The sequence below is a fragment of the Myxine glutinosa genome, chromosome 13, assembly GCF_964187855.1.
Source record: "Myxine glutinosa chromosome 13, kmMyxGlut1.1, whole genome shotgun sequence".
Lineage (NCBI taxonomy): Eukaryota > Metazoa > Chordata > Myxini > Myxiniformes > Myxinidae > Myxine > Myxine glutinosa.
Genome location: NC_136273.1, coordinates 3,764,145 through 3,792,126, shown reverse-complemented (window position 1 = coordinate 3,792,126; position 27,982 = coordinate 3,764,145). Strand labels below are relative to the sequence as shown.

At 47.6% G+C, this 27,982-nt stretch overlaps 2 protein-coding genes across 2 annotated transcripts in view; one reads left to right on the top strand and one right to left on the bottom strand.

Moving 5' to 3' along the window:
* Positions 1 to 7,672, bottom strand: part of GTF3C5 (general transcription factor IIIC subunit 5) — a 30,735-nt gene extending 23,063 nt beyond the window's left edge. The window contains exons 1-5 of the mRNA XM_068133607.2: positions 7,300 to 7,672; positions 4,238 to 4,454; positions 2,999 to 3,197; positions 2,494 to 2,689; positions 2,263 to 2,367 (exon numbers count right to left, since the gene is read on the bottom strand). Of these exons, the coding sequence (XP_067989708.1) occupies positions 2,263 to 2,367; positions 2,494 to 2,689; positions 2,999 to 3,197; positions 4,238 to 4,454; positions 7,300 to 7,410 (828 nt within the window). The 5' untranslated portion in view covers positions 7,411 to 7,672. The remainder of the gene's footprint in view (positions 1 to 2,262; positions 2,368 to 2,493; positions 2,690 to 2,998; positions 3,198 to 4,237; positions 4,455 to 7,299) is intronic.
* A 1,056-nt stretch (positions 7,673 to 8,728) lies between these two features.
* Positions 8,729 to 22,795, top strand: LOC137413112 (tubulin alpha-1A chain-like). The gene is made up of 5 exons (XM_068098503.2): positions 8,729 to 8,913; positions 16,533 to 16,755; positions 18,654 to 18,802; positions 20,433 to 21,113; positions 21,217 to 22,795. Exons 1-5 carry the CDS (start codon positions 8,911 to 8,913, stop codon positions 21,514 to 21,516), a joined length of 1,356 nt encoding a protein of 451 aa, XP_067954604.2. The 5' UTR covers positions 8,729 to 8,910; the 3' UTR covers positions 21,517 to 22,795.
* The last annotated feature ends 5,187 nt before the right edge of the window (positions 22,796 to 27,982 follow it).

Sequence of the window (27,982 nt, the reverse complement as noted above, 5' to 3'; positions counted from 1 at the left end):
TCTTATACACTGTTATATTCTGAGGAATGCCTTGGCCTTGCAGAGTATTCTGAGGCAGCAATGGGATTTTGAGGCCAACTTAGACACCATTTACCCAAGACAGGTTACATTGATCAGGGGGATCAGGTGTTCTAAAGACTGTACATCTAGTTGAGACCACTGAAATAACGTGAGGAATTTTCCAGCTGGACCTTACGCCAGTACAAAGTTAAAATATTGGACTTATCCTGCATTAAAAGCAACGTGTCCAGTAAATTTTGGGACGATAAGTGTGGGAGCACAGGACGTTGGTGTACGAGTGACGTGACGTTCCTGGCCAACATCAGTACGACTGCACCAATTATCATCCGTTAAATGTTTGGGACGTGTTGGCTTCCTCTACGCTCCACAGTAAGTAAGTAAGGCGTGCCATCAACGCTGCCTCACCTTCACACCTGCATTGCAAATCGCGACATAATGGACACGAGAAAGCTGAATATTAGTTCGTTTATGGTGTTTGGATCGAGATCTGAAGAGAACCTGGATTGAATACACTCGTGACCAGATACCACGGGGCCCCGAGTTTGAGAAAACCCAAACACAATTCAAACTGCGTGCATGGCACCTTTGGCAGCACGAGTGAACCCATTACATGACAGAGGCACGTGACTGGCCTGAACCAAACATGTCCCTTTTGGACATTCAGGCCAAGACACCAATCACCAAGCATTGCATCCTGATCAGTTCTTGTTGAATTGTCGAGTACAATCCTGGACTTATTTGTACATTCCTCTTAAATAAGGAATTACAGGTCTGCAAAAATAAATAAAGGCCAATGTTAGAAGGCTCACACTCGCCTCTGAGCCGTCTAGCCTGGGTTTGAATCCCGACCGAGCTCTAAACCGTCATCCCGACATTTCACAAGCAACGTGATTCACCAGTGTGTGCGTGTCGTCCCTCAAAAACCACCTTTAGAGGCCATTTTCCCCCGCAAGCGGGGGTTGGCCTTTTTCGGGGACCGTGGTTGTTGTTGTTTTTTGGGTCCCCTTTTTGAAGCAATGTTTGAAGCTTTTTTGAAGCTTTTTGAAGCAATACGGCCGGATGCCCTTCCTGCCGACAACCCTTTTTGTTGCCTTTTTACGACAAACAGGGATTTACCAGTGAACTGGTACTCAATTAGCCGACCTCGGAAGGATGACAGGCTGAGTCAAACCCCCCTGGCGTTAATTCAGCGATCGACCGGGATTCGAACCCAGGATCCTAGGATCCTAAGCTGGCACCCTAGCCGCTAGCACAACACCAGGGATTAATTCCTATGTTCTCAAATGTTACGGACCCCGACGTCGGCCTTTCCCACTTACCAAGGGGGGATTAATCCCCTCGTTTGTTACTGACCGACGTGGTCCCGGGGGTATGACGCCACGCCCGGTCGGCGCTGGGTAGGGTAGTAGGCCCAACCGTCCTATGACCTAAATACCAGCGCTTCCCGGTACGCAAGGAAATACTCCCCGCTCACGGCCGCAGCGTAATGGATGGATAACGCCGAGCGAAGCGAACCGCGGCGTGAGCCGTTTACCAAGACTAGACCCGATTTATGTGCGTCGGCCAAATCGCGCCACGTACACTCAATGTGGAAACCTCTAAAGCGACCGAAAGAGCATGAAGAAGGAAGAAGAAGAAGAACGTAGGAATAACAGACGGACGTTAAACGGGGATCCCGTCCGCCGGCCTTAGTTGGTGGACGTTAAACGGGCATCCCGTCCGCCGGCCTTAGTTGGTGGACGTTAAACGGGCATCCCGTCCGCCGGCCTTAGTTGGTGGACGTTAAACGGGCATCCCGTCCACCGGCCTTAGTTGGTGGACGTTAAAGATCCCATGGTCTCTTTCATGACGAGTAGGCGAGTTATCACCGGCACCCTGAACAAATGTCAAATTCCTGCTTTGACGTGCTTAATCGAACGTCGTGCTGGACTAGCCAGTTCATGAAATACGGGCCAAACGTTCCCTGGCCAATCCCACGAGAAGGTGGGAATAACTGTGGCTGTTAAAAGAACAACAAATGTTGCAAGACCACAAGTGGCCAAAAGAATCATTCGATTTTCGGCCACGGAGTTGAAAGCTTCATCAAAATGAAAAATTAAATAATAAAAGCAGCCCGACACCATCATCACTGCCATTGGTAATGATGTTTTATCATCGATCTGCAAATTACGACCAAACTCGAATGTTTTCTTCCTTGATATACAAATTTGCACAAAAAGCTTACACATAATGAAAGCTCACCATGTAATATGCCAGAACTGGAAGCAGCAACTTTAGCTTGTCAAGGTGAAGTGAAATGTGGACGCACAGTGCCTTTTTGGACCACACCGGCCGCTCCGCGAAGAGCTGTTGGTGAAAAGAATAAAACGAACACCTTTTAGGATTTGCCTGAGTGAACCAAACAGATGATACGGTATTCCTTGAAGAGCATCCGCGCCATTTTGTAAGTAGTCTGTGAAGCAATCCGAGTACCTGGCGCAGCTTCAGCTCAACGTCGCTCTCTTCAGGGTGCAGGTTCACGCGGGACCAGTTGGTTATGGCCGCCTCCAGAGGCCTTCCCGGTACCTCTGCGTCCTCAAAACTTACAAAAAGAGCATTGTGAGGACGGCGGGCCCGGCCATGTCTGATGACGTTTCCACTCGACACCTTTGGGATTTTGTAACCCTCTCTGTAGGGAGTGACATAACAAGCTGAACATCTGCATCGAATGTAGGTAAGTCAGGTATGGGGGTGGGGGAAATCCAAAATAACAAAAATGAAAAGGAAAGTGAGGAAAAGCAAAAGAAGAATGTTAACATTGAATCAACGTGTACCTGTTTAGCGTTCTCACCTTATCATCTGTGTTATTATGTCGCTTCAGCTTCAAATACCATACACCATGGTACGCCATTCATTCATTCATTACTTTCGTTAATGCAATTTACAGAGAAGCTCCTCAAGGAGATTCAAAAAGGAGAGCAGGTTCAATAGGCCACACCTGTGTTGGGTCTCGGGCCTGTAGTAATAATCCACAGGGTTGTCCTGTCGTGAGAAAGCCGGTGGCAGCAGGAAGAGCGGAACGTTGCGTTGGAAGAACTCCATTCCCTCCATCTTTGGTATGTTCACGGTGTCGTACATGGACACCGTTTCATTGTCGTTACCTTGAGACACTCCCAGGTACTGAAAATCCACCAATCCTGCATTCATTCAAATCACAAAATCAAGGACACAAATGCCCATGTGGAGCCTCGCAGTCAGTGTACATGTTTCAAGCAAAGTATTAATTAATTAATTGACCACTTCGATAAATAAAAATGAACCCAAACAAACAACACCACATCATTTGGCATCGAGTGGACATCGTCAAATTTTTTTTTAAGGTGGTTCGCTCGAGATCCTCGGGTCTTGATTTTGAGCCGTTGGATGAACACCAGGTGGGTTGACTCAGCCTGTCATCCTTCCGAGGTCGGCTAATTGAGTACCAGTTCACTGGTAATTCCCTGTTTGTCGTTAAAGGCGGCAAAAAGGGTTGGCGTCAGGAAGGGCATCCGGCCGTAAAACATTGCTTCAAAAAGGGGACCAAAAAAAAAAACAACAACAACCACGGTGCCCGAAAAGGCCAACCCCCGCTTTGCGGGGAAAAATGGCCTCTAAAGGTGGTTATGTTACTGTAACGTACAAAGTGAAGGAAACTTTGAATTAAAAACAAACATACGAGAGTTCCTGCAAACGTAATGCCCCACAATTGTTTTTACGACACGATACTTACAACATGCACCTGTACAGGTGTCCTCCCTGCCTCGTGATATCCTAATTGCATTGTCTTCCCACAGGTGGCGTTGCCGTAGCAGTCATCAAACATGGCTGCCCACATGGATGACCATCAGCAGTAACGTGCTATTATTGAGTTATTGTTGTGCGAGGAGACCATAAGTGACCACAGAAGGCGGAAGGGACGACGCTGTCAACCGCAGCACAGTCGGTCGACGGACCGAGTGACTAACGTCCACGGGTGTTGGACATGCGCGACTGCCCTCGTAGTGGCAGGCCACGATCAACAGGGACGGATGTCGATGTTTAAAAGGTGAACAACATCATCATGGCAGACAGACAGGTAACTGTGAGACACCTGTCACTCCACCTTATGTTTGTCACAAAAACACAAGTGGGACAAAAGCAGTTCACTTTCTGGGTCATTACTCGATCATCAATGCAAAAATGATCTGAGATTACAAACCCTGAAACTTGTAGGTGGTTGTAATAATTCCAACCACTTGACTCGTGCAGGGCCCCCAAATTCCGGGCTCCTCAACCCCTTGCTTCAAGGCTCTTCGCCGGCGCCGTACTCGCAGCAGCAAGCTTGTGCTGGAGAAGCGATCACCATACACTGGACGACAATATGGATCTCCAGGACGGAAGGAAAGTTCGATGCGGCGTCCAGGATCTCCATGCACCTACCAAATACAGATGTTGACCATTAAAATGTACTTGCACGATTTGAATGGTAACATAGGTGTGGTGGTGGCCTGGTGGAAAGGACCGACATCGGAGAACCTAAATTTTGTTGATTCAAATCTGGCTGAATGGAGAAGCCGTCAAGCAGGTGGTGGTGTCCATGTGAGTCGTGGAGGTGGTGGTACTCTGGTGAGTCGTGGAGGTGGTGGTACCCTGGTGAGTCGTGGAGGTGGTGGTACCCTGGTGAATCGTGGAGGTGGTGGTACCCTGGTGAGTCGTGGAGGTGGTGGTACCCTGGTGAGTCGTGGGGGTGGTGGTACCCTGGTGAGTCGTGGGGGTGGTGGTACCCTGGTGAGTCGTGGAGGTGGTGGTACCCTGGTGAGTCGTGGAGGTGGTGGTACCCTGGTGAGTCGTGGAGGTGGTGGTACCCTGGTAAGTCATGGAGGTGGTGGTGTTCTGTTGAGTCACAGAGGACGTGGTGTTCTGGTGAGTCGTGGAGGTGGTGGTGTTCTGTTGTGTCACGGAGGACATGGTGTTCTGGTGAGTCGTGGCGGTGGTGGTGTTCTGGTGAGTGGTGGAGGTGGTGGTGCTCTGGTAAGTCATGGAGGTGGTGGTGTTCTGGTGAGTTGTAGAGGTGGTGGTGTTCTGGTGAGTCGTAGAGGTGGTGGTACCCTGGTGAGTCGTGGAGGTGGTGGTACCCTGGTGAGTCGTGGAGGTGGTGGTACCCTGGTGAGTCGTGGAGGTGGTGGTACCCTGGTGAGTCGTGGAGGTGGTGGTACCCTGGTGAGTCGTGGAGGTGATGGTACCCTGGTGAGTCGTGGAGGTGATGGTACCCTGGTAAGTCATGGAGGTGGTGGTGTTCTGTTGAGTCATAGAGGTGGTGGTGTTATGTTGAGTCACGGAGGACGTGGTGTTATGTTGAGTCACGGAGGACGTGGTGTTCTGGTGAGTCGTGGCGGTGGTGGTGTTCTGGTGAGTCGTGGAGGTGGTGGTGCTCTGGTAAGTCATGGAGGTGGTGGTGTTCTGGTGAGTTGTAGAGGTGGTGGTGTTCTGGTGAGTCGTAGAGGTGGTGGTACCCTGGTGAGTCGTGGAGGTGGTGGTACCCTGGTGAGTCGTGGAGGTGGTGGTACCCTGGTGAGTCATGGAGGTGGTGGTACCCTGGTGAGTCGTGGAGGTGGTGGTACCCTGGTGAGTCGTGGAGGTGGTGGTACCCTGGTGAGTCGTGGAGGTGGTGGTACCCTGGTGAGTCGTGGAGGTGGTGGTACCCTGGTGAGTCGTGGAGGTGATGGTACCCTGGTGAGTCGTGGAGGTGATGGTACCCTGGTAAGTCATGGAGGTGGTGGTGTTCTGTTGAGTCATAGAGGTGGTGGTGTTATGTTGAGTCACGGAGGACGTGGTGTTATGTTGAGTCACGGAGGACGTGGTGTTCTGGTGAGTCGTGGCGGTGGTGGTGTTCTGGTGAGTCGTGGAGGTGGTGGTGCTCTGGTAAGTCATGGAGGTGGTGGTGTTCTGGTGAGTTGTAGAGGTGGTGGTGTTCTGGTGAGTCGTAGAGGTGGTGGTACCCTGGTGAGTCGTGGAGGTGGTGGTACCCTGGTGAGTCGTGGAGGTGGTGGTACCCTGGTGAGTCGTGGAGGTGGTGGTACCCTGGTGAGTCGTGGAGGTGGTGGTACCCTGGTGAGTCGTGGAGGTGGTGGTACCCTGGTGAGTCGTGGAGGTGGTGGTACCCTGGTGAGTCGTGGAGGTGGTGGTACCCTGGTGAGTCGTGGAGGTGGTGGTACCCTGGTGAGTCGTGGATGTGGTGGTACCCTGGTGAGTCGTGGAGGTGATGGTACCCTGGTAAGTCACGGAGGTGGTGGTACCCTGGTGAGTCACGGAGGTGGTGGTGTTCTGTTGAGTCATGGAGGTGGTGGTGTTCTGTTGAGTCGTGGCGGTGGTGGTGTTCTGGTGAGTCGTGGAGGTGGTGGTGCTCTGGTAAGTCACGGAGGTGGTGGTGTTCTGTTGAGTCGTGGCGGTGGTGGTGTTCTGGTGAGTCGTGGAGGTGATGGTACCCTGGTAAGTCACGGAGGTGGTGGTGTTCTGTTGAGTCACAGAGGACGTGGTGTTCTGTTGAGTCATGGAGGTGGTGGTGTTCTGTTGAGTCGTGGCGGTGGTGGTGTTTTGGTGAGTCGTGGAGGTGGTGGTGCTCTGGTAAGTCATGGAGGTGGTGGTGTTCTGGTGAGTCGTGGAGGTGGTGGTACCCTGGTGAGTCGTGGAGGTGGTGGTACCCTGGTGAGTCGTGGAGGTGGTGGTGTTCTGGTGAGTCGTGGAGGTGGTGGTACCCTGGTGAGTCGTGGAGGTGGTGGTACCCTGGTGAGTCGTGGAGGTGGTGGTACCCTGGTAAGTCATGGAGGTGGTGGTGTTCTGTTGAGTCACAGAGGACGTGGTGTTCTGGTGAGTCGTGGAGGTGGTGGTGTTCTGTTGTGTCACGGAGGACGTGGTGTTCTGGTGAGTCGTGGCGGTGGTGGTGTTCTGGTGAGTCGTGGAGGTGGTGGTGCTCTGGTAAGTCATGGAGGTGGTGGTGTTCTGGTGAGTTGTAGAGGTGGTGGTGTTCTGGTGAGTCGTAGAGGTGGTGGTACCCTGGTGAGTCGTGGAGGTGGTGCTCTGGTGGGTCATGGGGGTGGTGGTGGTGTCCTGGGGGGTCACGGAGGTGGTGGTGTCCTTGCGAGTCGTGGAGGTGGTGGTGCTCTGGTGAGTCGTGGAGGAGGTGGTGGTGCTGTGGTGAGTCGTGGTGGTGGTACAGAGCTGTTATGGTTATTGTTAATGTGATGAGATGAGTTATCTGTAATAATGGTTACACACAATTACCTTATCCAAACAGTCCTGTCCCCCGAGCGCCTGCAGCACGTTGGGCACAGAACTCAGCACGGCCGGAAGTTCGACACACACGAAGGAAGGCAGCGGCGCCTGGATATCCATGAAAGATGGAATAAATAGGGAAAGCTGTGGATAACAGGGACGATTGATTAATTAAAATACAATAAGCGCCTCCAGAGGGAAACTTTGACCTCAGTTTCTCACAGATGCTCGACTATGAGGTTCCCTCAGCTATCATAACAAGTTATAAATTTCGATAACGATGCATGGAACCGAAAAACAGGCACAAACAAATGTCAAAACAACGCCGATCAGGGACCAACGGAAGTTTCAATAATTCAACAACAATGAATAAATGCATCCCAGATATTGTTTATTTTATATTTTAAAAGTGTTTAATCATCATTGTTCAGTCCAATATGGCATATCAGCTTCAGCCTCATTCATAAACAACGTGACGTGGAAAATGTCTGTTTGGTGGGAACCAGCCTCGCTGCCTCGCACACCTCATGTACACCCGGGTGACGGTTTGGGTTTCCGGAATGAGATACTCACATCGACTTATTACATATACAAAACACTAAACCATTCATTAAGTTCAAATTTCATTCATTCATTGTACATGAAAAAAACCGGAAATTTGCATCCGCTGGGAATTTAAAATTTGGGGTTGATGATGGAAATGCAGGAATGCTCGGTGGTGGTGAAGCAGCACATACACACTTACACGGAACGAAGGAAGGAGGGAGGGAATGACGCGGTGTTTCATTCCATCGAAACAAACTCTTTTTACATTTACAATGAAAATATGAATTAATCTCGAACTTATAGATATATACAGAATGTATTTTTATACAGTATGGTACTACACACAGTATGGTATTTTTATATATTCACAACACTACCGTATATTAGTGAACTATTCTCGAATTTTCCGTTCCGTTACCTTTTCTTGCTCCTTTGTCGCCTTCATTACCCCCCAATTAATTACTCCGCAATCTCCCTTTTGTCCACTAACTTCATCCCTACTTGCGTATGTAATTTATAGATCGCTCATCCCCAGGCGCCAGCCGGGCCCATTCTTCGACATGTATTAATGGCGAAATAACCTTATGTTACGGTGAAACAATAGCGCTCTGTTCAAACATTGAAATTCCTCACAATAAATTAAACACCTGAGATTACTCTTCATTTCACTATTAAATTAGCAACTTTCATCAACGTGTGGAATACATGCGACATTTTTGGTGTATTCGAGTTTAAACATTGATTTATTTAGTGTTGAGTTGAAGCATCGCTTCAGATATGCAACAAATTCCACAGAAATCCAAGATTAAACCAAATATGACGACGTTGTAAGCAGCACGACCAAATTGCCTTCCCGCCTTTTTAATGACTCAATAAAACTGGTATTTCGAACAAGCCAATCAGCAGCAAGGGATGTGATGACGCTTTTGTGAGGGGCGGGGACTAGTTTATAGCGCAGGGTGCGGTCAGGCAGACCCGTTATTCCTTGTGTTCTTTAGGCGCGTAGCTTGTCTAACCGAGCACGGCTCTGCGGATTCATTGTTCTTTCCTCTTTATCAACAGAAATAAAACAAAATGGTATGTATTTATCGTTCGTTGTTCGGTACCTCAGAAAATATTTTGGTGTGATTAATGTAGCGTTCGTTTTCCCGCCTTTGTTCTCGCTACTAAATTGCGCGCGGTTTTTCTCAACTGGCAATCCACGGAGTCACGTTAGACGATGATGGGTTTTTTTGACCTCCGTTTGGGGTTTTCTCTTGAATTACGGATGTCGAGCGGTATGTGTGGATTTGGTGAAAAGGAGGCTCGTGTACGTGCGACACGTTAAATGGCGGACGTGCCACGTGTTACAAAATGGAGTATTAATCAGATTGTTCGAAGTGCGCACTTTCCAAGGGCAGTGCGAAAAATAACTAGGTCTGTGGTTTAAAATTGGGTTGGGTTAGCCTGATTTGAAATTGGGCTGGGTTAACATGATTTAAAATTGGGTTGGGTTAACCTGATTTAAAATTGGGTTGGGTTAACCTGGTTTGAAATTGGGCTGTGTTAACCTGATTTGAAATTGGGTTGGGTTAACATGGTTTAAAATTGGGCTGGGTTAACATGGTTTAAAATTGGGCTGGGTTAACCTGATTTGAAATTGGGTTGGGTTAACATGGTTTAAAATTGGGCTGGGTTAACATGGTTTAAAATTGGGCTGGGTTAACCTGATTTGAAATTGGGCTGGGTTAACATGGTTTAAAATTGGGTTGGGTTAACCTGGTTTGAAATTGGGTTGGGTTAACATGGTTTAAAATTGGGCTGGGTTAACATGGTTTAAAATTGGGCTGGGTTAACCTGATTTAAAATTGGGTTGGGTTAACATGGTTTAAAATTGGGCTGGGTTAACATGGTTTAAAATTCGGCTGGGTTAACCTGATTTGAAATTGGGCTGGGTTAACATGGTTTAAAATTGGGTTGGGTTAACCTGGTTTGAAATTGGGTTGGGTTAACCTAATTTGAAATTGGGCTGGGTTAACATGGTTTAAAATTGGGCTGGGTTAACCTGATTTGAAATTGGGCTGGGTTAACATGGTTTAAAATTGGCTTGGGTTAACCTGGTTTGAAATTGGGTTGGGTTAACCTGATTTGAAATTGGGCTGGGTTAACATGATTTAAAATTGGGTTGGGTTAACCTGATTTGAAATTGGGTTGGGTTAACCTGGTTTGAAATTGGGTTGGGTTAACCTGATTTAAAATTGGGTTGGGTTAACCTGATTTGAAATTGGGTTGGGTTAGCCTGATTTGAAATTGGGCTGCGTTAACATGATTTAAAATTGGGTTGGGTTAACCTGATTTAAAATTGGGCTGGGTTAACATGATTTAAAATTGGGTTGGGTTAACCTGATTTAAAATTGGGTTGGGTTAACCTGGTTTGAAATTGGGCTGTGTTAACCTGATTTGAAATTGGGTTGGGTTAACCTGATTTAAAATTGGGCTGGGTTAACATGGTTTAAAATTGGGCTGGGTTAACCTGATTTGAAATTGGGCTGGGTTAACATGATTTAAAATTGGGTTGGGTTAACCTGATTTAAAATTGGGTTGGGTTAACCTGGTTTGAAATTGGGCTGGGTTAACATGATTTAAAATTGGGTTGGGTTAACCTGATTTAAAATTGGGTTGGGTTAACCTGATTTAAAATTGGGCTGGGTTAACATGATTTAAAATTGGGTTGGGTTAACCTGATTTAAAATTGGGTTGGGTTAACCTGGTTTGAAATTGGGTTGGGTTAACCTGGTTTGAAATTGGGTTGGGTTAACCTGATTTGAAATTGGGCTGGGTTAACATGATTTAAAATTGGGTTGGGTTAACCTGATTTGAAATTGGGTTGGGTTAACCTGATTTGAAATTGGGCTGGGTTAACATGGTTTAAAGTTGGGTTGGGTTAACGTGGTTTAAAATTGGGCTGGGTTAACGGTTTAAAATTGGGTTGGGTTAACCTGATTTGAAATTGGGCTGGGTTAACCTGATTTGAAATTGGGCTGGGTTAACCTGATTTGAAATTGGGCTGGTTAACATGGTTTAAAATTGGGTTTGGTTAACATGGTTTAAAATTGGGTTGGGTTAACCTGGTTTGAAATTGGGTTGGGTTAACCTGATTTGAAATTGGGCTGGGTTAACATGATTTGAAATTGTTGGGTTAACCTGATTTGAAATTGGGTTGGGTTAACATGGTTTAAAATTGGGTTGGGTTAACCTGGTTTGAAATTGGGTTGGGTTAGCCTGATTTGAAATTGGGCTGGGTTAACATGATTTAAAATTGGGTTGGGTTAACCTGATTTGAAATTGGGCTGGGTTAACATGGTTTAAAATTGGGTTGGGTTAACCTGGTTTGAAATTGGGTTGCGTTAACCCGATTTGAAATTGGGTTGCGTTAACCTGATTTGAAATTGGGCTGGGTTAACATGATTTAAAATTGGGTTGGGTTAACCTGATTTTAAATTGGGTTGGGTTAACCTGATTTTAAATTGGGCTGGGTTAACGTGGTTTAAAGTTGGGTTGGGTTAACATGGTTTAAAATTGGGCTGGGTTAACGGTTTAAAATTGGGTTGGGTTAACCTGATTTGAAATTGGGCTGGGTTAACATGGTTTAAAATTGGGTTGGGTTAACATGGTTTAAAATTGGGCTGGGTTAACAGTTTAAAATTGGGTTGGGCTAACCTGATTTGAAATTGGGCTGGGTTAACCTGATTTGAAATTGGGTTTGGTTAACATGGCTTAAAATTTGGTTGGGTTAACCTGGTTTGAAATTGGGTTGGGTTGACCTGGTTTGAAATTGGGTTGGGTTAACCTGATTTGAAATTGGGTTGCGTTAACCTGATTTGAAATTGGGCTGGGTTAACATGGTTTAAAATTGGGCTGGGTTAACCTGATTTGAAATTGGGTTGGGTTAACCTGATTTTAAATTGGGCTGTGTTAACATGGTTTAAAGTTGGGTTAACATGGTTTAAAATTGGGCTGGGTTAACGGTTTAAAATTGGGTTGGGTTAACCTGATTTGAAATTGGGCTGGGTTAACATGGTTTAAAATTGGGTTGGGTTAACATGGTTTAAAATTGGGCTGGGTTAACAGTTTAAAATTGGGTTGGGTTAACATGATTTGAAATTGGGCTGGGTTAACCTGATTTGAAATTGGGCTGGTTAACATGGTTTAAAATTGGGTTTGGTTAACATGGTTTAAAATTGGGTTGGGTTAACCTGGTTTGAAATTGGGTTGGGTTAACCTGGTTTGAAATTGGGTTGGGTTAACCTGATTTGAAATTGGGCTGGGTTAACATGATTTAAAATTGTTGGGTTAACCTGATTTGAAATTGGGTTGGGTTAACCTGGTTTGAAATTGGGTTGGGTTAGCCTGATTTGAAATTGGGCTGGGTTAACATGATTTAAAATTGGGTTGGGTTAACCTGGTTTGAAATTGGGCTGGGTTAACATGATTTAAAATTGGGTTGGGTTAACCTGATTTGAAATTAGGCTGGGTTAACATGATTTAAAATTGGGTTGGGTTAACGTGGTTTGAAATTGGCCTGGGTTAACATGAGTTGAAATTGGGCTGGGTTAACATGGTTTAAAATTGGGCTGGGTTAACATGGTTTAAAATTCGGCTGGGTTAACCTGATTTGAAATTGGGTTGGGTTAACCTGATTTGAAATTGGGCTGGGTTAACATGGTTTAAAATTGGGCTGGGTTAACAGTTTAAAATTGGGTTGGGTTAACCTGATTTGAAAATGGGTTGGGTTAACCTGATTTGAAATTGGGTTGGGTTAACCTGATTTGAAATTGGGTTGGGTTAACCTGATTTGAAATTGGGTTGGGTTAACCTGATTTGAAATTGGGCTGGGTTAACATGGTTTAAAGTTGGGTTGGGTTAACATGGTTGAAAAATGGGCTGGGTTAACAGTTTAAAATTGGGTTGGGTTAACCTGATTTGAAATTGGGCTGGGTTAACCTGATTTGAAATTGGACTGGTTAACATGGTTTAAAATTGGGTTGGGTTAACATGGTTTAAAATTGGGTTGGGTTAACATGGTTTAAAATTGGGCTGGGTTAACCTGATTTGAAATTGGGCTGGGTTAACCTGATTTGAAATTGGGCTGGGTTAACATGGTTTAAAATTGGGTTGAGTTAACATGGTTTAAAATTGCGTTGGGTTACCCCGATTTGAAATTGGCTGGGTTAACCTGATTTGAAATTGGGCTGGTTAACATGGTTTAAAATTGGGTTGGATTAACCTGATTTGAAGTTGTGTTGGGTTAACCTGATTTGAAATTGGGTTGGTTTAACCTGATTTGAAATTTGGTTGGGTTAATCTGGTGTAAATTTTGGTTGCGTTAACCTGGTGTAAAAATTTGGTTGGGTTAACCAGGTGTAAAAATTGGTTGGGTAACCTAATTTGAAACTCGGTTGGGTTAACCTGGTTTATAATTGAATTGGGTTAACCTGGTTTTTAATTGGATTGGGTTAACCTGGTTTATAATTGGATTGGGTTAACCTGGTTTATGATTGGTTTGGGTTAACCTGGTTTATAATTGGGTTAACCTGGTTTATGATTGGATTGGGTTAACCTGGTTTATAATTAGATGGGGTTAACCTGGATTGAAGTTGGGTTGGGTTAACCTGGTTTAAAATTGGGTTGGGTTAACCTCATTTAAAATTGGGTTGGGTTAACCTCGTTTGAAGTTGGGTAACCTCGTTTAAAATTTGGTTGGGTTAACCTGGTTTAAAATTGGGCTGGGTTAACATGGTTTAAAATTGGGTTGGGTTAACCTGCTTTGAAATTGGGCTGGTTGGCATGGTTTAAAATTGGGTTGTGTTAACCTGATTTGAAATTGGGCTGGGTTAACCTGATTTGAAATTGGGCTGGGTTAACCTGATTTGAAATTGGGCTGGGTTAACCTGATTTGAAATTGGGCTGGGGTAACCTGGTGTAAAATTTGGTTGGGTTCACCTGATTTGAAATTTGGTTGGGTTAACCTGGTGTAAAAAATTGGTTGGGTTAACCTAATTTTAAGTTGGGTTAACCTGGTTTAAAATTGGGTTGGGTTGACCTGGTTTAAAATTGGGTTGGGTTAACCTGGTTTAAAATTGGGTTCGGTTAACCTGGTTTAAAATTGGGTTGGGTTAACCTGGTTTAAAATTGGGTTGGGTTCACCTGGTTTAAAATTGGGTTGGGTTAACATGGTTTAAAATTGGATTGGGTTCACCTGGTTTAAAATTGGATTGGGTTAACCTGATTTAAAATTGGATTGGGTTAACCTGATTTAAAATTGGATTGGGTTAACCTGGTTTATAATTGCATTGGGTTAACCTGGTTTTTAATTGCATTGGGTTAACCTGGTTTATAATTGCATTGGGTTAACCTGGTTTATAATTGCATTGGGTTAACCTGGTTTATAATTGGATTGGGTTAACCTGGTTTATAATTGGATTGGGTTAACCTGGGTTATAATTGGATTGGGTGAACCTGGGTTATAATTGGATTGGGTTAACTTGGTTTATAATTGGATTGGGTTAACTTGGTTTATAATTGGATTGGGTTAACCTGGTTTATAATTGGATTGGACTAACCTGGTTTATAATTGGATTGGGTTAACCTTGTTTATAATTGGATTGGGTTAACCTTGTTTATAATTGGATTGGGTTAACCTTGTTTATAATTGTATGGGGTTAACCTTGTTTAAAATTGGATTGGGTTAACCTGGGTTATAATTGGATTGGGTTTAACTTTGTTTATAATTGGATTGGGTTAACTTGGTGTATAATTGGGTTAACCTGATCTATTATGGGGCTGGGTTAACCATCTATAATGGGGCTGGGTTAACCTCATCTATAATGGGGCTGGGTTAACCTCATCTATAATGGGGCTGGGTTAACCTCATCTATAATGGGGCTGGGTTAACCTCATCTATAATGGGGCTGGGTTAACCTCATCTATAATGGGGCTGGGTTAACCTGATCTATAATGGGGCTGGGTTAGCCTGATCTATAATGGGGCTGGGTTAGCCTGATCTATAATGGGGCTGGGTTAGCCTGATTTTATAATGGGGCTGGGTTAACCTGATCTATAATGTAGCTGGGTTAACCTGATCTATAATGTGGATGGGCTAACCTGATCTATAATGGGGCTGGGTTAACCTGATCTATAATGGGGCTGGGTTAACCTGATCTATAATGGGGCTGGGTTAACCTGATCTATAATGGGGCTGGGTTAACCTGATCTATAGTGGGGCTGGGTTAACCTGATCTATAGTGGGGCTGGGTTAACATGGTCTATAGTGGGGCTGGGTTAACATGGTGTATCATGGGACGGTTAAAAAGCCAGGTGTAGTATCTGGTTTATAATGGGTTGGGGTAACCTCGTTTAAAATGGGACCAGGTTAACTAGGTTGTGGTATCTGATTTAAATCGTGACTGTTGACCAGGCTTGAAATAAGACTGGGTTAACTGGTTGTGGTATGTGGTGTAAAAGCTGACTCGGTCAATTTGGTGCAAAATGTCCACATGACAAAAATCTATCTGGCACATTGGTAGTTTAGGGGGGGGCTTGGTAATTTGGGGGGGGGGGGTTGTGTAGTTTGGGGGTGTGGGGGGCCTTGGTAGTTTGGGGGGGGGGGTTGTTTGGTTGGGGTGCGGGCGTGGTAGTTTGGGGGGGTTGGGGCCTTGGTAGTTTGGGGGGGTGTGGGGCCTTGGTAGTTTGGGGGGGGTGTGGGGCCTTGGTAGTTTGGGGGGAGTGTGGGCTCTTTGTAGTTTTGGGGGGTGGGGGCCTTGGTCGTGTGGGGCCTTGGTAGTTTGGTTGGGGTGGGTGCCTTGGTCGTTTGGGGGGGGGCCTTGGTAGTTTGGGGGGTGTGGACTTGGTAGTTTGGGGGGGTTGTGTAGTGTGGGGGGCGGGGCCTTGGTAGTTTGGGGGGGTGGTGGCATTGGTAGTTTGGGGGGGTGTGGGGCCTTGGTAGTTTGGGGGGTGGGGGCCTTGGTAGTTTGGTTGGGGTGGGGGTGTGGTAGTTTGGGGGGTGGGGGCCTTGGTAGTTTGGGGGGGTGTGGTGTCTTAGTAGTTTGAGGGGGTGGGGGCCTTGGTAGTTTGGAGGGGTGGGGGCCTTGGTAGTTTGGGGGGGGGTGGTGGCCTTGGTAGTTTGGGGGGGGTGTGGCCTTGGTAGTTTGGGGGGGGGTGGCCTTGGTAGTTTGGGGGGGGGTGGCCTTGGTAGTTTGGGTGGGGGTGTGGCCTTGGTAGTTTGGGGGGGGGTGTGGCCTTGGTAGTTTTGGGGGGGGGGTGTGGCCTTGGTAGTTTGGGGGGGTTGTGGCCGTGGTAGTTTGGGGGGTTGGGGCCTTGGTAGTTTGGGGGGGGTGTGGGGCCTTGGTTATTTGGGGGGGGTGGGGGCCTTGGTAGTTTGGGGGGGGGTGTGGCCTTGGTAGTTTGGGGGGGGTGTGGCCTTGGTAGTTTGGGGGGGTGGCCTTGGTAGTTTGCGGGGTGGTGGGGGCTTTGGTAGTTTGGGGTGGTGGGGGCCTTGGTAGTTTGGGGGGGGGGTGGGGGGCCTTGGTAGTTTGGGGGGGGGTGCCTGGCTCCCTTTTGGAGGAGGTCCCTTGTCCATGATGCACATTGAGTTTATCAAGTTGTCCCCATGTGAGGTGACATTGTAATTGTTGATGGACCCGCGTTCTCTTTTCCAGCGTGAATGCATCTCCATCCACGTGGGACAAGCTGGGGTTCAGATGGGGAACGCGTGCTGGGAGCTTTACTGCCTCGAGCACGGGATTCAACCCAACGGGCAGATGCCCAGTGACAAGACCATCGGGGGCGGAGACGATTCCTTCAACACGTTCTTCAGCGAGACCGGAGCCGGAAAGCACGTTCCGCGTGCGGTCTTTGTTGATCTGGAACCTACAGTGGTCGGTGAGGAATGATCGCTTTGGCTGTTTGGTGTCCAAGCTCTTGTACTGCTCGAGTTGTCCATCCAAGTTGGTATCCATGAACTTGTGTACTGGAACTGAGGGAGGATGTGTTCTGGAACATCCACTACTGTATACTTAAATATATATATATATAATTATATTTTTTAATGCCCCCGTTGACGAAGTCGAAGTTGTTTTCACGTTGTCCGTCCGTGATCGCTTTTCGTTACCTTGACTTGAGAATGGCTGAAGGTAACTTTGTCAAACTTTGTGCAGGTAAAGATGGACCGATTATATTTTGTGGTCATAAGGTCAGAGGTCATGTTCGGTAAAAATCCTGTTGCAGCGATAACTTGTGAACCAGCGGTGGAATTCTGACCAAATTTGGTACAGGTATGAATAATGATGTAAAGATGAACTGACTAGATTTTGGGGTCAAGAGGTCAAAGGTGAAATTCTGTAATAGGTCTAACTTGAGAATGTCAAAAGGAATCTCATTCAAACTTAGTACAGGTATGTATAATGTAAAGATGAACTAATTAGATTTTGGGGGTCCTGAGGTCAGAGGTCATGCCAGGTAAAAATGTAAACTTGTGAACAGCTGAATGGATTTAAATCAAACTTGGTACAGGTGTGTATAATGATGTAATAATGTGGGCGAAGGTATATCGGTTGGCGTCCTGACATCGGAGTCCTGGTTATTTTGTTTTTTTTCTTATTCCCTCTTGATCAATTCTGATCTAAACTGATCACATGAAACATCTGGTTCCACCCCCGCTTCCCCACCTATATTTACCTACCCCCCACCCCCCTGGTATTTTTAAAATCCATCTCCCCTTTCCCCAACCCTGTGTTTACACACCCCCTACCCCCTTCACCCTCCATGGTTATATCTCCCCCTACCCCCCACCCTCCATGGTTACATCTCCCCTACCCCCCACCCTCCATGGTTACATCTCCCCTACCCCCCCACCCTCCATGGTTACATCTCCCCGTACCCCCCACCCTCCATGGTTACATCTCCACCTACCCCCCACCCTCCATGGTTACATCTCACCCTACCCCCCACCCTCCATGGTTATATCTCCCCCTACCCCCCACCCTCCATGGTTATATCTCCCCCTACCCCCCACCCTCCATGGTTACATCTCCCCTACCCCCCACCCTCCATGGTTACATCTCCACCTACCCCCCACCCTCCATGGTTACATCTCACCCTACCCCCCACCCTCCATGGTTACATCTCACCCTACCCCCCACCCTCCATGGTTACATCTCCCCCTACCCCCCACCCTCCATGGTTACATCTCCCCCTACCCCCCCCCTCCATGGTTACATCTCCCCCTACCCCCCCCACCCTCCATGGTTACATCTCCTCCTAACCCCCCCCCCACCCCCTCCATGGTTATATCTCCCCTACCCCCCACCCTCCATGGTTACATCTCCCCCTACTCCCCACCCTCCATGGTTATATCTCCCCCTACCCCCCACCCTCCATGGTTACATCTCCCCCTACCCCCCACCCTCCATGGTTACATCTCCCCCTACCCCCCCCACCCCCTCCATGGTTACATCTCCCCCTACCCCCCCACCCCCTCCATGGTTACATCTCCCCCTACCCCCCCACCCCCTCCATGGTTACATCTCCCCCTACCCCCCACCCCCTCCATGGTTACATCTCCCCCTACCCCCCCCCCCACCCTCCATGGTTACATCTCCCCCTACCCCCCACCCTCCATGGTTACATCTCCCCCTGCCCCCCCCCCCCCCACCCTCCATGGTTACATCTCCCCCTACCCCTCCACCCCCTCCCATCTGCCTTTGCTTACCAGAGGCATCCCAAAAGACTAACCTGACCTGACCTGGTGTCATGTTAATCCTATCACCTTATCTTTACAGATGAGGTTCGTACGGGAACCTACCGGCAACTCTTTCATCCTGAGCAGTTAATCTCCGGTAAAGAAGATGCTGCAAACAACTACGCAAGGGGCCATTATACGATTGGGAAAGAAATTGTGGACACTGTGCTGGATCGCATCCGCAAACTGGTTTGTATTTGTTTGTATTTATTCAGACGAGGAACGTCAGATGCGTGAAAGGCCATTGCGTGAATTGGTGTTCCTTTACTGAATGATAAATCTACACGTTTCAACAAAAATGAGAAATTTGATCCCATGCCCCTCCCCCAGTCCCTTTTCTCAAAATATACTTCGATAAACGCCAAAACCTAATGTGGACGCTGTACCCCTCCCGTCTTATCTCTCTCTGTGCCCCTCCCTCTCGCTCTCTGCCCCTCCCTCTCGCTCTCTGCCCCTCCCCCTCCCTCTCGCTCTCTGCCCCTCCCTCTCGCTCTCTGCCCCTCCCTCTCGCTCTCTGCCCCTCCCTCTCGCTCTCTGCCCCTCCCTCTCACTCTCTGCCCCTCCCTCTTGCTCTCTGCCTCTTGCTCTCTGCCCCTCCCTCTCGCTCTCTGCCCCTCCCTCTCGCTCTCTGCCCCTCCCTCTCGCTCTCTGCCCCTCCCTCTCGCTCTCTGCCCCTCCCTCTCGCTCTCTGCCCCTCCCTCTCGCTCTCTGCCCCTCCCTGTCGCTCTCTGCCCCTCCCTGTCGCTCTCTGCCCCTCCCTGTCGCTCTCTGCCTCTCCCTCTCTGCCCCTCCCTCTCGCTATCTGACCCTCCGTCTCGCTATCTGACCCTCCCTCTCGCTATCTGACCCTCCCTCTCGCTATCTGACCCTCCCTCTCGCTATCTGACCCTCCCTCTCGCTATCTGACCCTCCCTCACTCTCTCGCTCTCTGCCCCTCCCCCTCCCTCTGCCCCTCCCCTCCCTCTGCCCCTCCCCTCCCTCTGCCCCTCCCCTCCCTCTGCTCCTCCCCTCACTCTGCTCCTTGCTCCCTCTCTGCTCCACCCTTCCCTCTCTGCCCTCCCTTCCCTCTTCCCATCCCTTTCCTCTGTTCCCCTCCCTTCCCTCTTCCCCTCCCCTCCCTCTCTGCCACGCCCCTCCCTCTCTGCCACGCCCCTCCCTCTCTGCCACGCTCCTCCCTCTCTGCCACGCCCCTCCCTCTCTGCCACGCCCCCTCCCTCTCTGCCATGCCCCTCCCTCTCTGCCTCTCCCCTCCCTCTCTGCCTCTCCCCTCCCTCTCTGCCTCCCCCTCCCTCTCTGCCTCTCCCCTCCCTCTCTGCCTCTCCCCTCCCTCTCTGCCTCTCCCCTCCCTCTCTGCCTCTCCCCTCCCTCTCTGCCTCTCCCCTCCCTCTCTGCCTCTCCCCTCCCTCTCTGCCTCTCCCCTCCCTCTCTGCCTCTCCCCTCCCTCTCTGCCTCTCCCCTCCCTCTCTGCCTCTCCCCTCCCTCTCTGCCTCTCCCCTCCCTCTCTGCTCTCCCCTCCCTCTGCCTCTCCCCTCCCTCTGCCTCTTCCCTGCCTCTGCCCCTCCCCTCCCTCTCTTCCTCTCTCCTCCCTCTCTGCCCATCGCTCCGTCTCTGCCCATCGCTCCCTCTCTCTGCGCCTCGCTCCCTCTCTCTGCACCTCGCTCCCTCTCTCTGTGCCTTGCTCCCTCTCTCTGCGCCTCGCTCCCTATCTGCGCCTTGCTCTCTCTCTCTCTCTGCGCCTTGCTCTCCCTCTCTGCGCCTCGCTCTCCCTCTCTGCGCCTCGCTCCCTCTCTGCGCCTCGCTCCCTCTCTTCCACCCTCAGGCTGATCAGTGCACAGGCCTTCAGGGTTTCTTGGTGTTTCACAGCTTCGGTGGTGGAACTGGCTCTGGTTTCACTTCTCTGCTCATGGAGCGTCTCTCAGTTGACTATGGGAAAAAATCCAAGCTCGAATTTGCCGTGTACCCGGCACCTCAGGTGTCTACTGCCGTGGTCGAGCCGTACAACTCGGTGCTCACCACGCACACCACCTTGGAGCACTCCGACTGTGCGTTCATGGTGGACAACGAGGCAATCTACGATATTTGCCGTCGTAACCTGGACATTGAACGCCCGAGCTACACCAATCTGAACCGCCTCATTGGGCAGATCGTTTCCTCCATCACGGCCTCGCTGCGTTTTGACGGTGCACTCAACGTTGACCTGACGGAGTTTCAGACCAACCTGGTGCCTTACCCACGGATTCACTTCCCGCTCGCCACGTACGCGCCCGTCATCTCCGCAGAGAAGGCCTACCACGAGCAACTGTCCGTGACCGAGATAACCAACGCCTGCTTTGATCCCGCCAATCAGATGGTGAAATGTGACCCTCGCCATGGAAAGTACATGGCTTGCTGCCTGTTGTACCGTGGAGATGTCGTCCCGAAGGACGTGAACGCCGCCATCGCTGCGATTAAGACGAAGCGTACCATTCAGTTTGTGGATTGGTGCCCCACAGGCTTCAAGGTAAAGGATTGGAATTTGTGACGTTTGGCTGAAATTATTTTCAATGTCGTGATGAACGTCTTTATGGGTCGATGCCGATATAATTGGAAATAACTTTCCTCAGGTCGGCATCAACTACCAGCCTCCGACGGCGGTGCCCGGTGGAGATCTCGCGAAGGTCCAGCGTGCGGTCTGCATGCTCAGCAACACGACCGCCATCGCCGAGGCCTGGGCACGTCTCGACCACAAGTTCGATCTCATGTACGCCAAGCGTGCGTTCGTGCACTGGTACGTGGGAGAGGGCATGGAGGAGGGAGAGTTCTCCGAGGCGCGCGAGGACATGGCTGCTCTGGAGAAAGACTACGAAGAAGTCGGCGTCGATTCTGTCGAAGGAGAGGAAGAGGAAGAGGGGGAGGAGTATTGAACGTGATCTGTTTGCAGGGATGGCTTTCACCAGGATTTGATCGTATTCAAATAGAAGTTGCTGTTTGTTTTTGTCATCTAATAACCACATTTTTGCATTTGTATCCCACCAATGGGAAGGTGGCTTCGTGATGGGACCGTTGCATGGCGGACAAAATGCATTTTCACCAAAGCACCGCACAGGTTCGTAGATTGAAAAAAAAAAAAAAAAAATGGCGTCTTTAATCTCCAACCAACTGGTGTCCATTTGAGGGATTAATATGATGTAGTGGGTTACTAAGGAACCACCGCGGAGCGGGGATTGGCCTTTTTCGGTAATTACCAGCCAGGTCACTGGTAACTCCCCGTGTCGCAAGCGGCGCACCAACAGGATTGGCGACGAAGTGCATCCGGCCATAAAACATTGCTGCGAAAAGGGGACCATGGTGCCGAAAAAGGCCGACCCTGCTCTGCGGGGGGAAAATGGCCTCCAAAGGTGGTTCATACTGGTCATTTCCACGTGGTGGTGGCGTGACCTTTTCTTTGTTTCGAGCCATGTGGTGCTTTGGTGAACAAATGCTGGTTTTGTCCACTGTGCCGATCCTTGTCATCTTTGCCACCTGACCAAAAAAGGAACTTCCTGTTTGCTTCCATCATATTCCATTGTGTGTGTATATATATATATATACACACACACACACACACACTTAATTTGAGTCCGTTTTGACTTTATGTATACCTGAACTACTTTACTGAACATTTGGCCGCTGGTATGTGTCGGAGGAGGGCGATGGGTGGTGAGACTCAAAATAAAACCAGGATGGGGCAGCACTCCAGTGTCCATTTAACTGTTGTGTTTGCAGTTTTCTCGGTGCTTTTGATTCTCCTTCTCGCCTCTTGGTCAAGACTTGCCAAATCCCCCATGATTATGGATCGGTTGGTTCTCAAATTTCAGCCCACCATGTTATACTTCTAAAGGGAACGGTGCTGTGCCCCATGAATGTCGAGAGGGGGGTCGGGGTCCTCGCCCTAAACCCCCCCCGTGCCCATCCCAACTCCGTGCAGCAGTTCAGGACATGGAGATCAAACGCAGACGCGTCTCAAATTAGTTTTCCTGTCGATATGGAAGGATCCAAACGTTCCTCGTGCTGTATTTTCATGGATATTGTTCCCGATTAGTTTGATGTTTTTCAAATACCATTTACTGTGCTTAGATTTTTCTCTCCCACTGATCTGAGTTTGAATTTGTACCTATTGAAGGCCTGTGTTTGCATTCATTTCAATTAAAATTTGTTACCTGCCTTGGTCTGCTCCTTTCCGATGCTGTGGTCCAGTTTTGGTCAATGGGGTGTGGATGCAGGTGATGCACTCCGACGTGGACACAGAGCCCACCTGTGTTTCATTTTGCTCCAATCAACTTCCATCTGTTAAAGGGCACTTAGCACTCTGCTTTGCTTCACCTTTACAAGGAGTTTCAAACGATTGCTCGTCCTTTTCAATACAAGTTTCCATTCCCAATCCTTTTAGAGAGGTGGTTGATGTCCAGGAAGTGGTGAATGTAAAGTGTTGGTGTCCAGGAAGTGGTGAATGTAAAGTGTTGGTGTCCAGGAAGTGGTGAATGTAAAGTGTTGGTGTCCCAGGAAGTAGTGAATGTAAAGTGTTGATGTCCAGGAAGTGGTGAATGTAAAGTGTTGATGTCCAGGAAGTGGTGAATGTAAAGTGTTGGTGTCCAGGAAGTGGTGAATGTAAAGTGTTGGTGTCCCAGGAAGTAGTGAATGTAAAGTGTTGATGTCCAGGAAGTGGTGAATGTAAAGTGTTGGTGTCCCAGGAAGTGGTGAATGTAAAGTGTTGGTGTCCCAGGAAGTAGTGAATGTAAAGTGTTGATGTCCAGGAAGTGGTGAATGTAAAGTGTTGGTGTCCCAGGAAGTAGTGAATGTAAAGTGTTGATGTCCAGGAAGTGGTGAATGTAAAGTGTTGGTGTCCCAGGAAGTGGTGAATGTAAAGTGTTGGTGTCCAGGAAGTAGTGAATGTACAGTGTTGATGTCCAGGAAGTGGTGAATGTAAAGTGTTGGTGTCCCAGGAAGTGGTGAATGTAAAGTGTTGATGTCCAGGAAGTGGTGAATGTAAAGTGTTGATGTCCAGGAAGTGGTGAATGTAAAGTGTTGATGTCCACGAAGTGGTGAATGTAAAGTGTTCGATGTCCAGGAAGTGGTGAATGTAAAGTGTTGATGTCCCAGGAAGTGGTGAATGTAAAGTGTTGGTGTCCCAGGAAGTGGTGAATGTAAAGTGTTGGTGTCCCAGGAAGTGGTGAATGTAAAGTGTTGGTGTCCCAGGAAGTGGTGAATGTAAAGTGTTGATGTCCAGGAAGTGGTGAATGTAAAGTGTTGATGTCCAGGAAGTGGTGAATGTAAAGTGTTGGTGTCCAAGGAAGTGGTGAATGTAAAGTGTTGGCGTCCAAGGAAGTGGTGAATGTAAAGTGTTGGTGTCCCAGGAAGTGGTGAATGTAAAGTGTTGGTGTCCCAGGAAGTGGTGAATGTAAAGTGTTGGTGTCCAAGGAAGTGGTGAATGTAAAGTGTTGGTGTCCCAGGAAGTGGTGAATGTAATGTGTTGATGTCCCACTAATGTACAGGTTCAGATGCTGAAAAGTGAAATTCTTGTTAAAGCGCCATCTTGTTTCAAAATTTGGACAAATATAAAACGAGTGTTTTTCACAATTGTCGAATGTTAAGGGGGCAGTGAACACCTCACCTGGGATGTGTACCGTGTACCCTTTGGTTATTAAAAGGGATGAATAGGTACATAAAGTCGTAATCGGTGGAGGCTTCTCAGGTGTGTGGAGATTCACGAATCATCTTTGGTAATGTGTGAATCTGAAAATGGTGCCTTCAGGTGCCCAGGTAACAATCCTTTTCTGCTCCATAAAGTTAATTATACAGTGACGATGAACTACCAAGTACCATTACAATTGGAAAATCTGATTGGACTTTTGAGGGTTTTGAGCCTCCCTGAAGATCAATGAATCTGGGGTGTTGGACGTTTTGCTTGTTTGACATCTTATTTTTGGCCTTTGACAATCGTCTGCTTGTTGACTTGAGGAACACCTCCATTGCCTCCATTCCCCTCGTTGACTGGTTTCATCATAAGAGAGCATGTTTGTCTCTGAATCTCAATGGGATGTAAAATCATACTAAAATACGCCATTTGTGTCTGCTGAATTTTGACCCCAATACATTCCGTCCTTATCCAATCTCAACCAAACTTTTTTTTTTTTTTTTTTTTTTACACCAACACTTTACATTCACCACTTCCTGGGACACCAACACTTTACATTCACCACTTCCTTGGACACCAACACTTTACATTCACCACTTCCTGGGACACCAACACTTTACATTCACCACTTCCTTGGACACCAACACTTTACAGTCACCACTTCCTTGGACACCAACACTTTACATTCACCACCTCCTTGGACACCAACACTTTACATTCACCACTTCCTGGGACACCAACACTTTACATTCACCACTTCCTTGGACACCAACACTTTACATTCACCACTTCCTGGGACACCAACACTTTACATTCACCACTTCCTGGGACACCAACACTTTACATTCACCACTTCCTGGGACACCAACACTTTACATTCACCACTTCCTTGGACACCAACACTTTACATTCACCACTTCCTTGGACACCAACACTTTACATTCACCACTTCCTTGGACACCAACACTTTAACTTGACAGGATGACGAAGGGTTCCATAATGAAGGTTGTAGCGCATTCATTTGCCCCCCTTCCCAAGTGGGTTCTCCCCACTATTGTCGTCAATGGGTTGCGTGTTGAGGTGTATATCCATATGAAGTTAGCTTTATCGTGGCATTTTTCTAAAGAAACTTTTAATAACAAAATTAATGATAATCACATATTATTAATGTTATTACAAAACAATATTAATACTAATAATGTCCCACTTCCCCAAGGTGTTTTTTCCTGCAGTGAAAACGTGTACAAATAGGTTATAGTTATAATGGCGTTTCCATGGCAGCAACGGCTTCTACAGGAAGTAAAAATATTATAAACACAAACACGTATGCTTAGCTTTTTAAACAGTCGCTAATGCTGTTTATAACACTAAATGAAGAAATTTGGAGGAATCCCGACATCCGTGAAGGAAGGTTTACTTACAGAACTGAGCGAAGATCTACTGTACTCTATATACCCCACAAATGTTGGGTTAATAACATGGCCCTTTCTGCCACTAACGTGGCGTTTTTCGTAGCGAACTTTTGAAACCTGCTCCTGCTGTTTAACATGAAACTGAAAGGGAGAAAGACAGGGGTGTACTCATTTACCAAGCAGCTAGTTAGCGCTTACCAAGCCTGCCGTTCCTTAAGGGTTTTGAATGGAGTGCTCGCTCGAATGCTTAAACCACTTGGCGAACTCTCCACAAGAAACTTGGTAAATGAACACACACCCAATGTTCTTGAGACCCGACCATAGATCGACTGTAATCTATATATCCCAAAGAGGAATGACCCTTCCTGCCCCTCCGGGAGTCTGCGGGTGTTCTAGTGAGGTGAAATATGAAAAAAAACTTTTTAAAAAAATCTCATTGAGGTGTAAAGGGAGAAATAATATATCGGGGGATTAATGATGAGAAGGTATTGATTATGTTTAAAACAGGATGAGTCAGACTCACATCAGTAGTAGTAAACATGCTATTTAAGAAATAGGCCAAATGCTAAGTATCTGAAGAAGAAGAACTCCTTTCGGGCCTTCAGCCACATTGGGTTGCTCGGGCAGTTTCATTGGCAAGGGAACACCATCGTGGGTGGGTTACCACTCCCATGCAGCAAACTCGAATGGCTCATTCTAGAGGACACCTTGCCACCCAGCCAGAAAGATATGGCCAACAACATGGCGGTGCCCATTGAATAATTGTACTGGGACTTTGTTTCGTGATTTAACCGAGAGGGCAGCTTATTAATCTCAGGCCAAAGATGTGAGATCATTATAACCCTCGCATGCATTTGTGTGTCTCCTTGGTTGTTATCTCCATATTCAGGCTTCAGAGGGTGGAATGGGGTCCTCGCAGCTCTCAGTACGCATTTCCGTGTGTGTCCCCTTGAAGAGCACCTTCACAAAGTATTCACCCCCCTTGACTTTTTCCCATTTTGTTGTTACAGCCTGAATTTAAAATGGATTGAATCGAGTTTTTTTTCGCTGATCTGCACAAAATACCCCATCATGTCCAAGTGGATTTATTTTTATTTTTTATTTTTACAAATTAATTAAAAATGAAAAGTTTAAATATCTCGAGTCAACAAGTATTCAACCCCTTTGCCACGACCCTCCCAATTGCACTCAGGTGCACCCAATTTCCTTTGATCATTCTTGAGATGTCTCTACAATTTGATTGGAGTCCATGCGTGTCCAATTGAATTGATTGGACATGACATGATTTCGAAAGAAACACCTTTCTCTATGACGTCCCACAATTGCCACGTCAGCAGAAATGCCACCATAAAGTCCAAGGAACTGTCTGCAGAACTGTGATGTAGAATTGTGAGGAGGCACCGATCTGGGGAAGGGGATAAAACAACTTATAGTGTTGAAAGTTCCAAAGAGCAAAGTGAGCTCCATCATACATCCACCAGGCATACATCCACCAGGTGAACAGTTTACGTTTTGTATCCCAGAGTAGACCAGAAAATCACAATACACACTCACATTTAATCAAAATCATCCGTCCATAACTTTTTGAGTTATTTTGTTCACAAACGGACAGACAGACAGGGGTGAAAACAACCTCCATCCACCTTTGGTGGCGGCGGAAACGAACGTTGCGTCCTTGAGTTTTGACTCCGCCCATCGTACGTTGCCCCGCCCCTCACCGGGAAGTGGGGCGGAGCTTGGTCTTGACGTGTTATCAGACTTAAAGAATAAATTTGTCGATATTTTACTAAAGTATAAATAAACCAGTATTGATCGGGTGACCCAACTTGTTTCTTTGTACTTGTACGGCGGAAAGGATTCGCACATACCAGTACGTTGCAGCCCTGTACACCGCATTAAAACGTGCAGCGAACGCATCATGTTCAGATTGCCTCCAAATCCCACCACTCACAACTACGTGTGTATGTATTAAATAGATGGCTCCATTGGTGAGTGGAATACTGTTTCGAGAAACCCCGTGTGATGTCAGTAAACATTCTTACTAATACACACCAAGACCAAATTGTCTTCCAAAGGAGCATTATTTGTCTTTGCCCTCATAACTTATCTGTCGTTGGATTGTATCAAATTGATTTGTGCGGTGTAGCAGCCGTTTACGAAACACGAATGTTTTAGCGAATTGTTAAATTACCACCTAATTTCCTAATTCGCTTCATTAACCCGGAATGGTTGTTATTTCAGTTGTAATATTATAAGTATAGTGATGGTTTCGACGCGACTACTTAACCGAACGACGACGTCCTT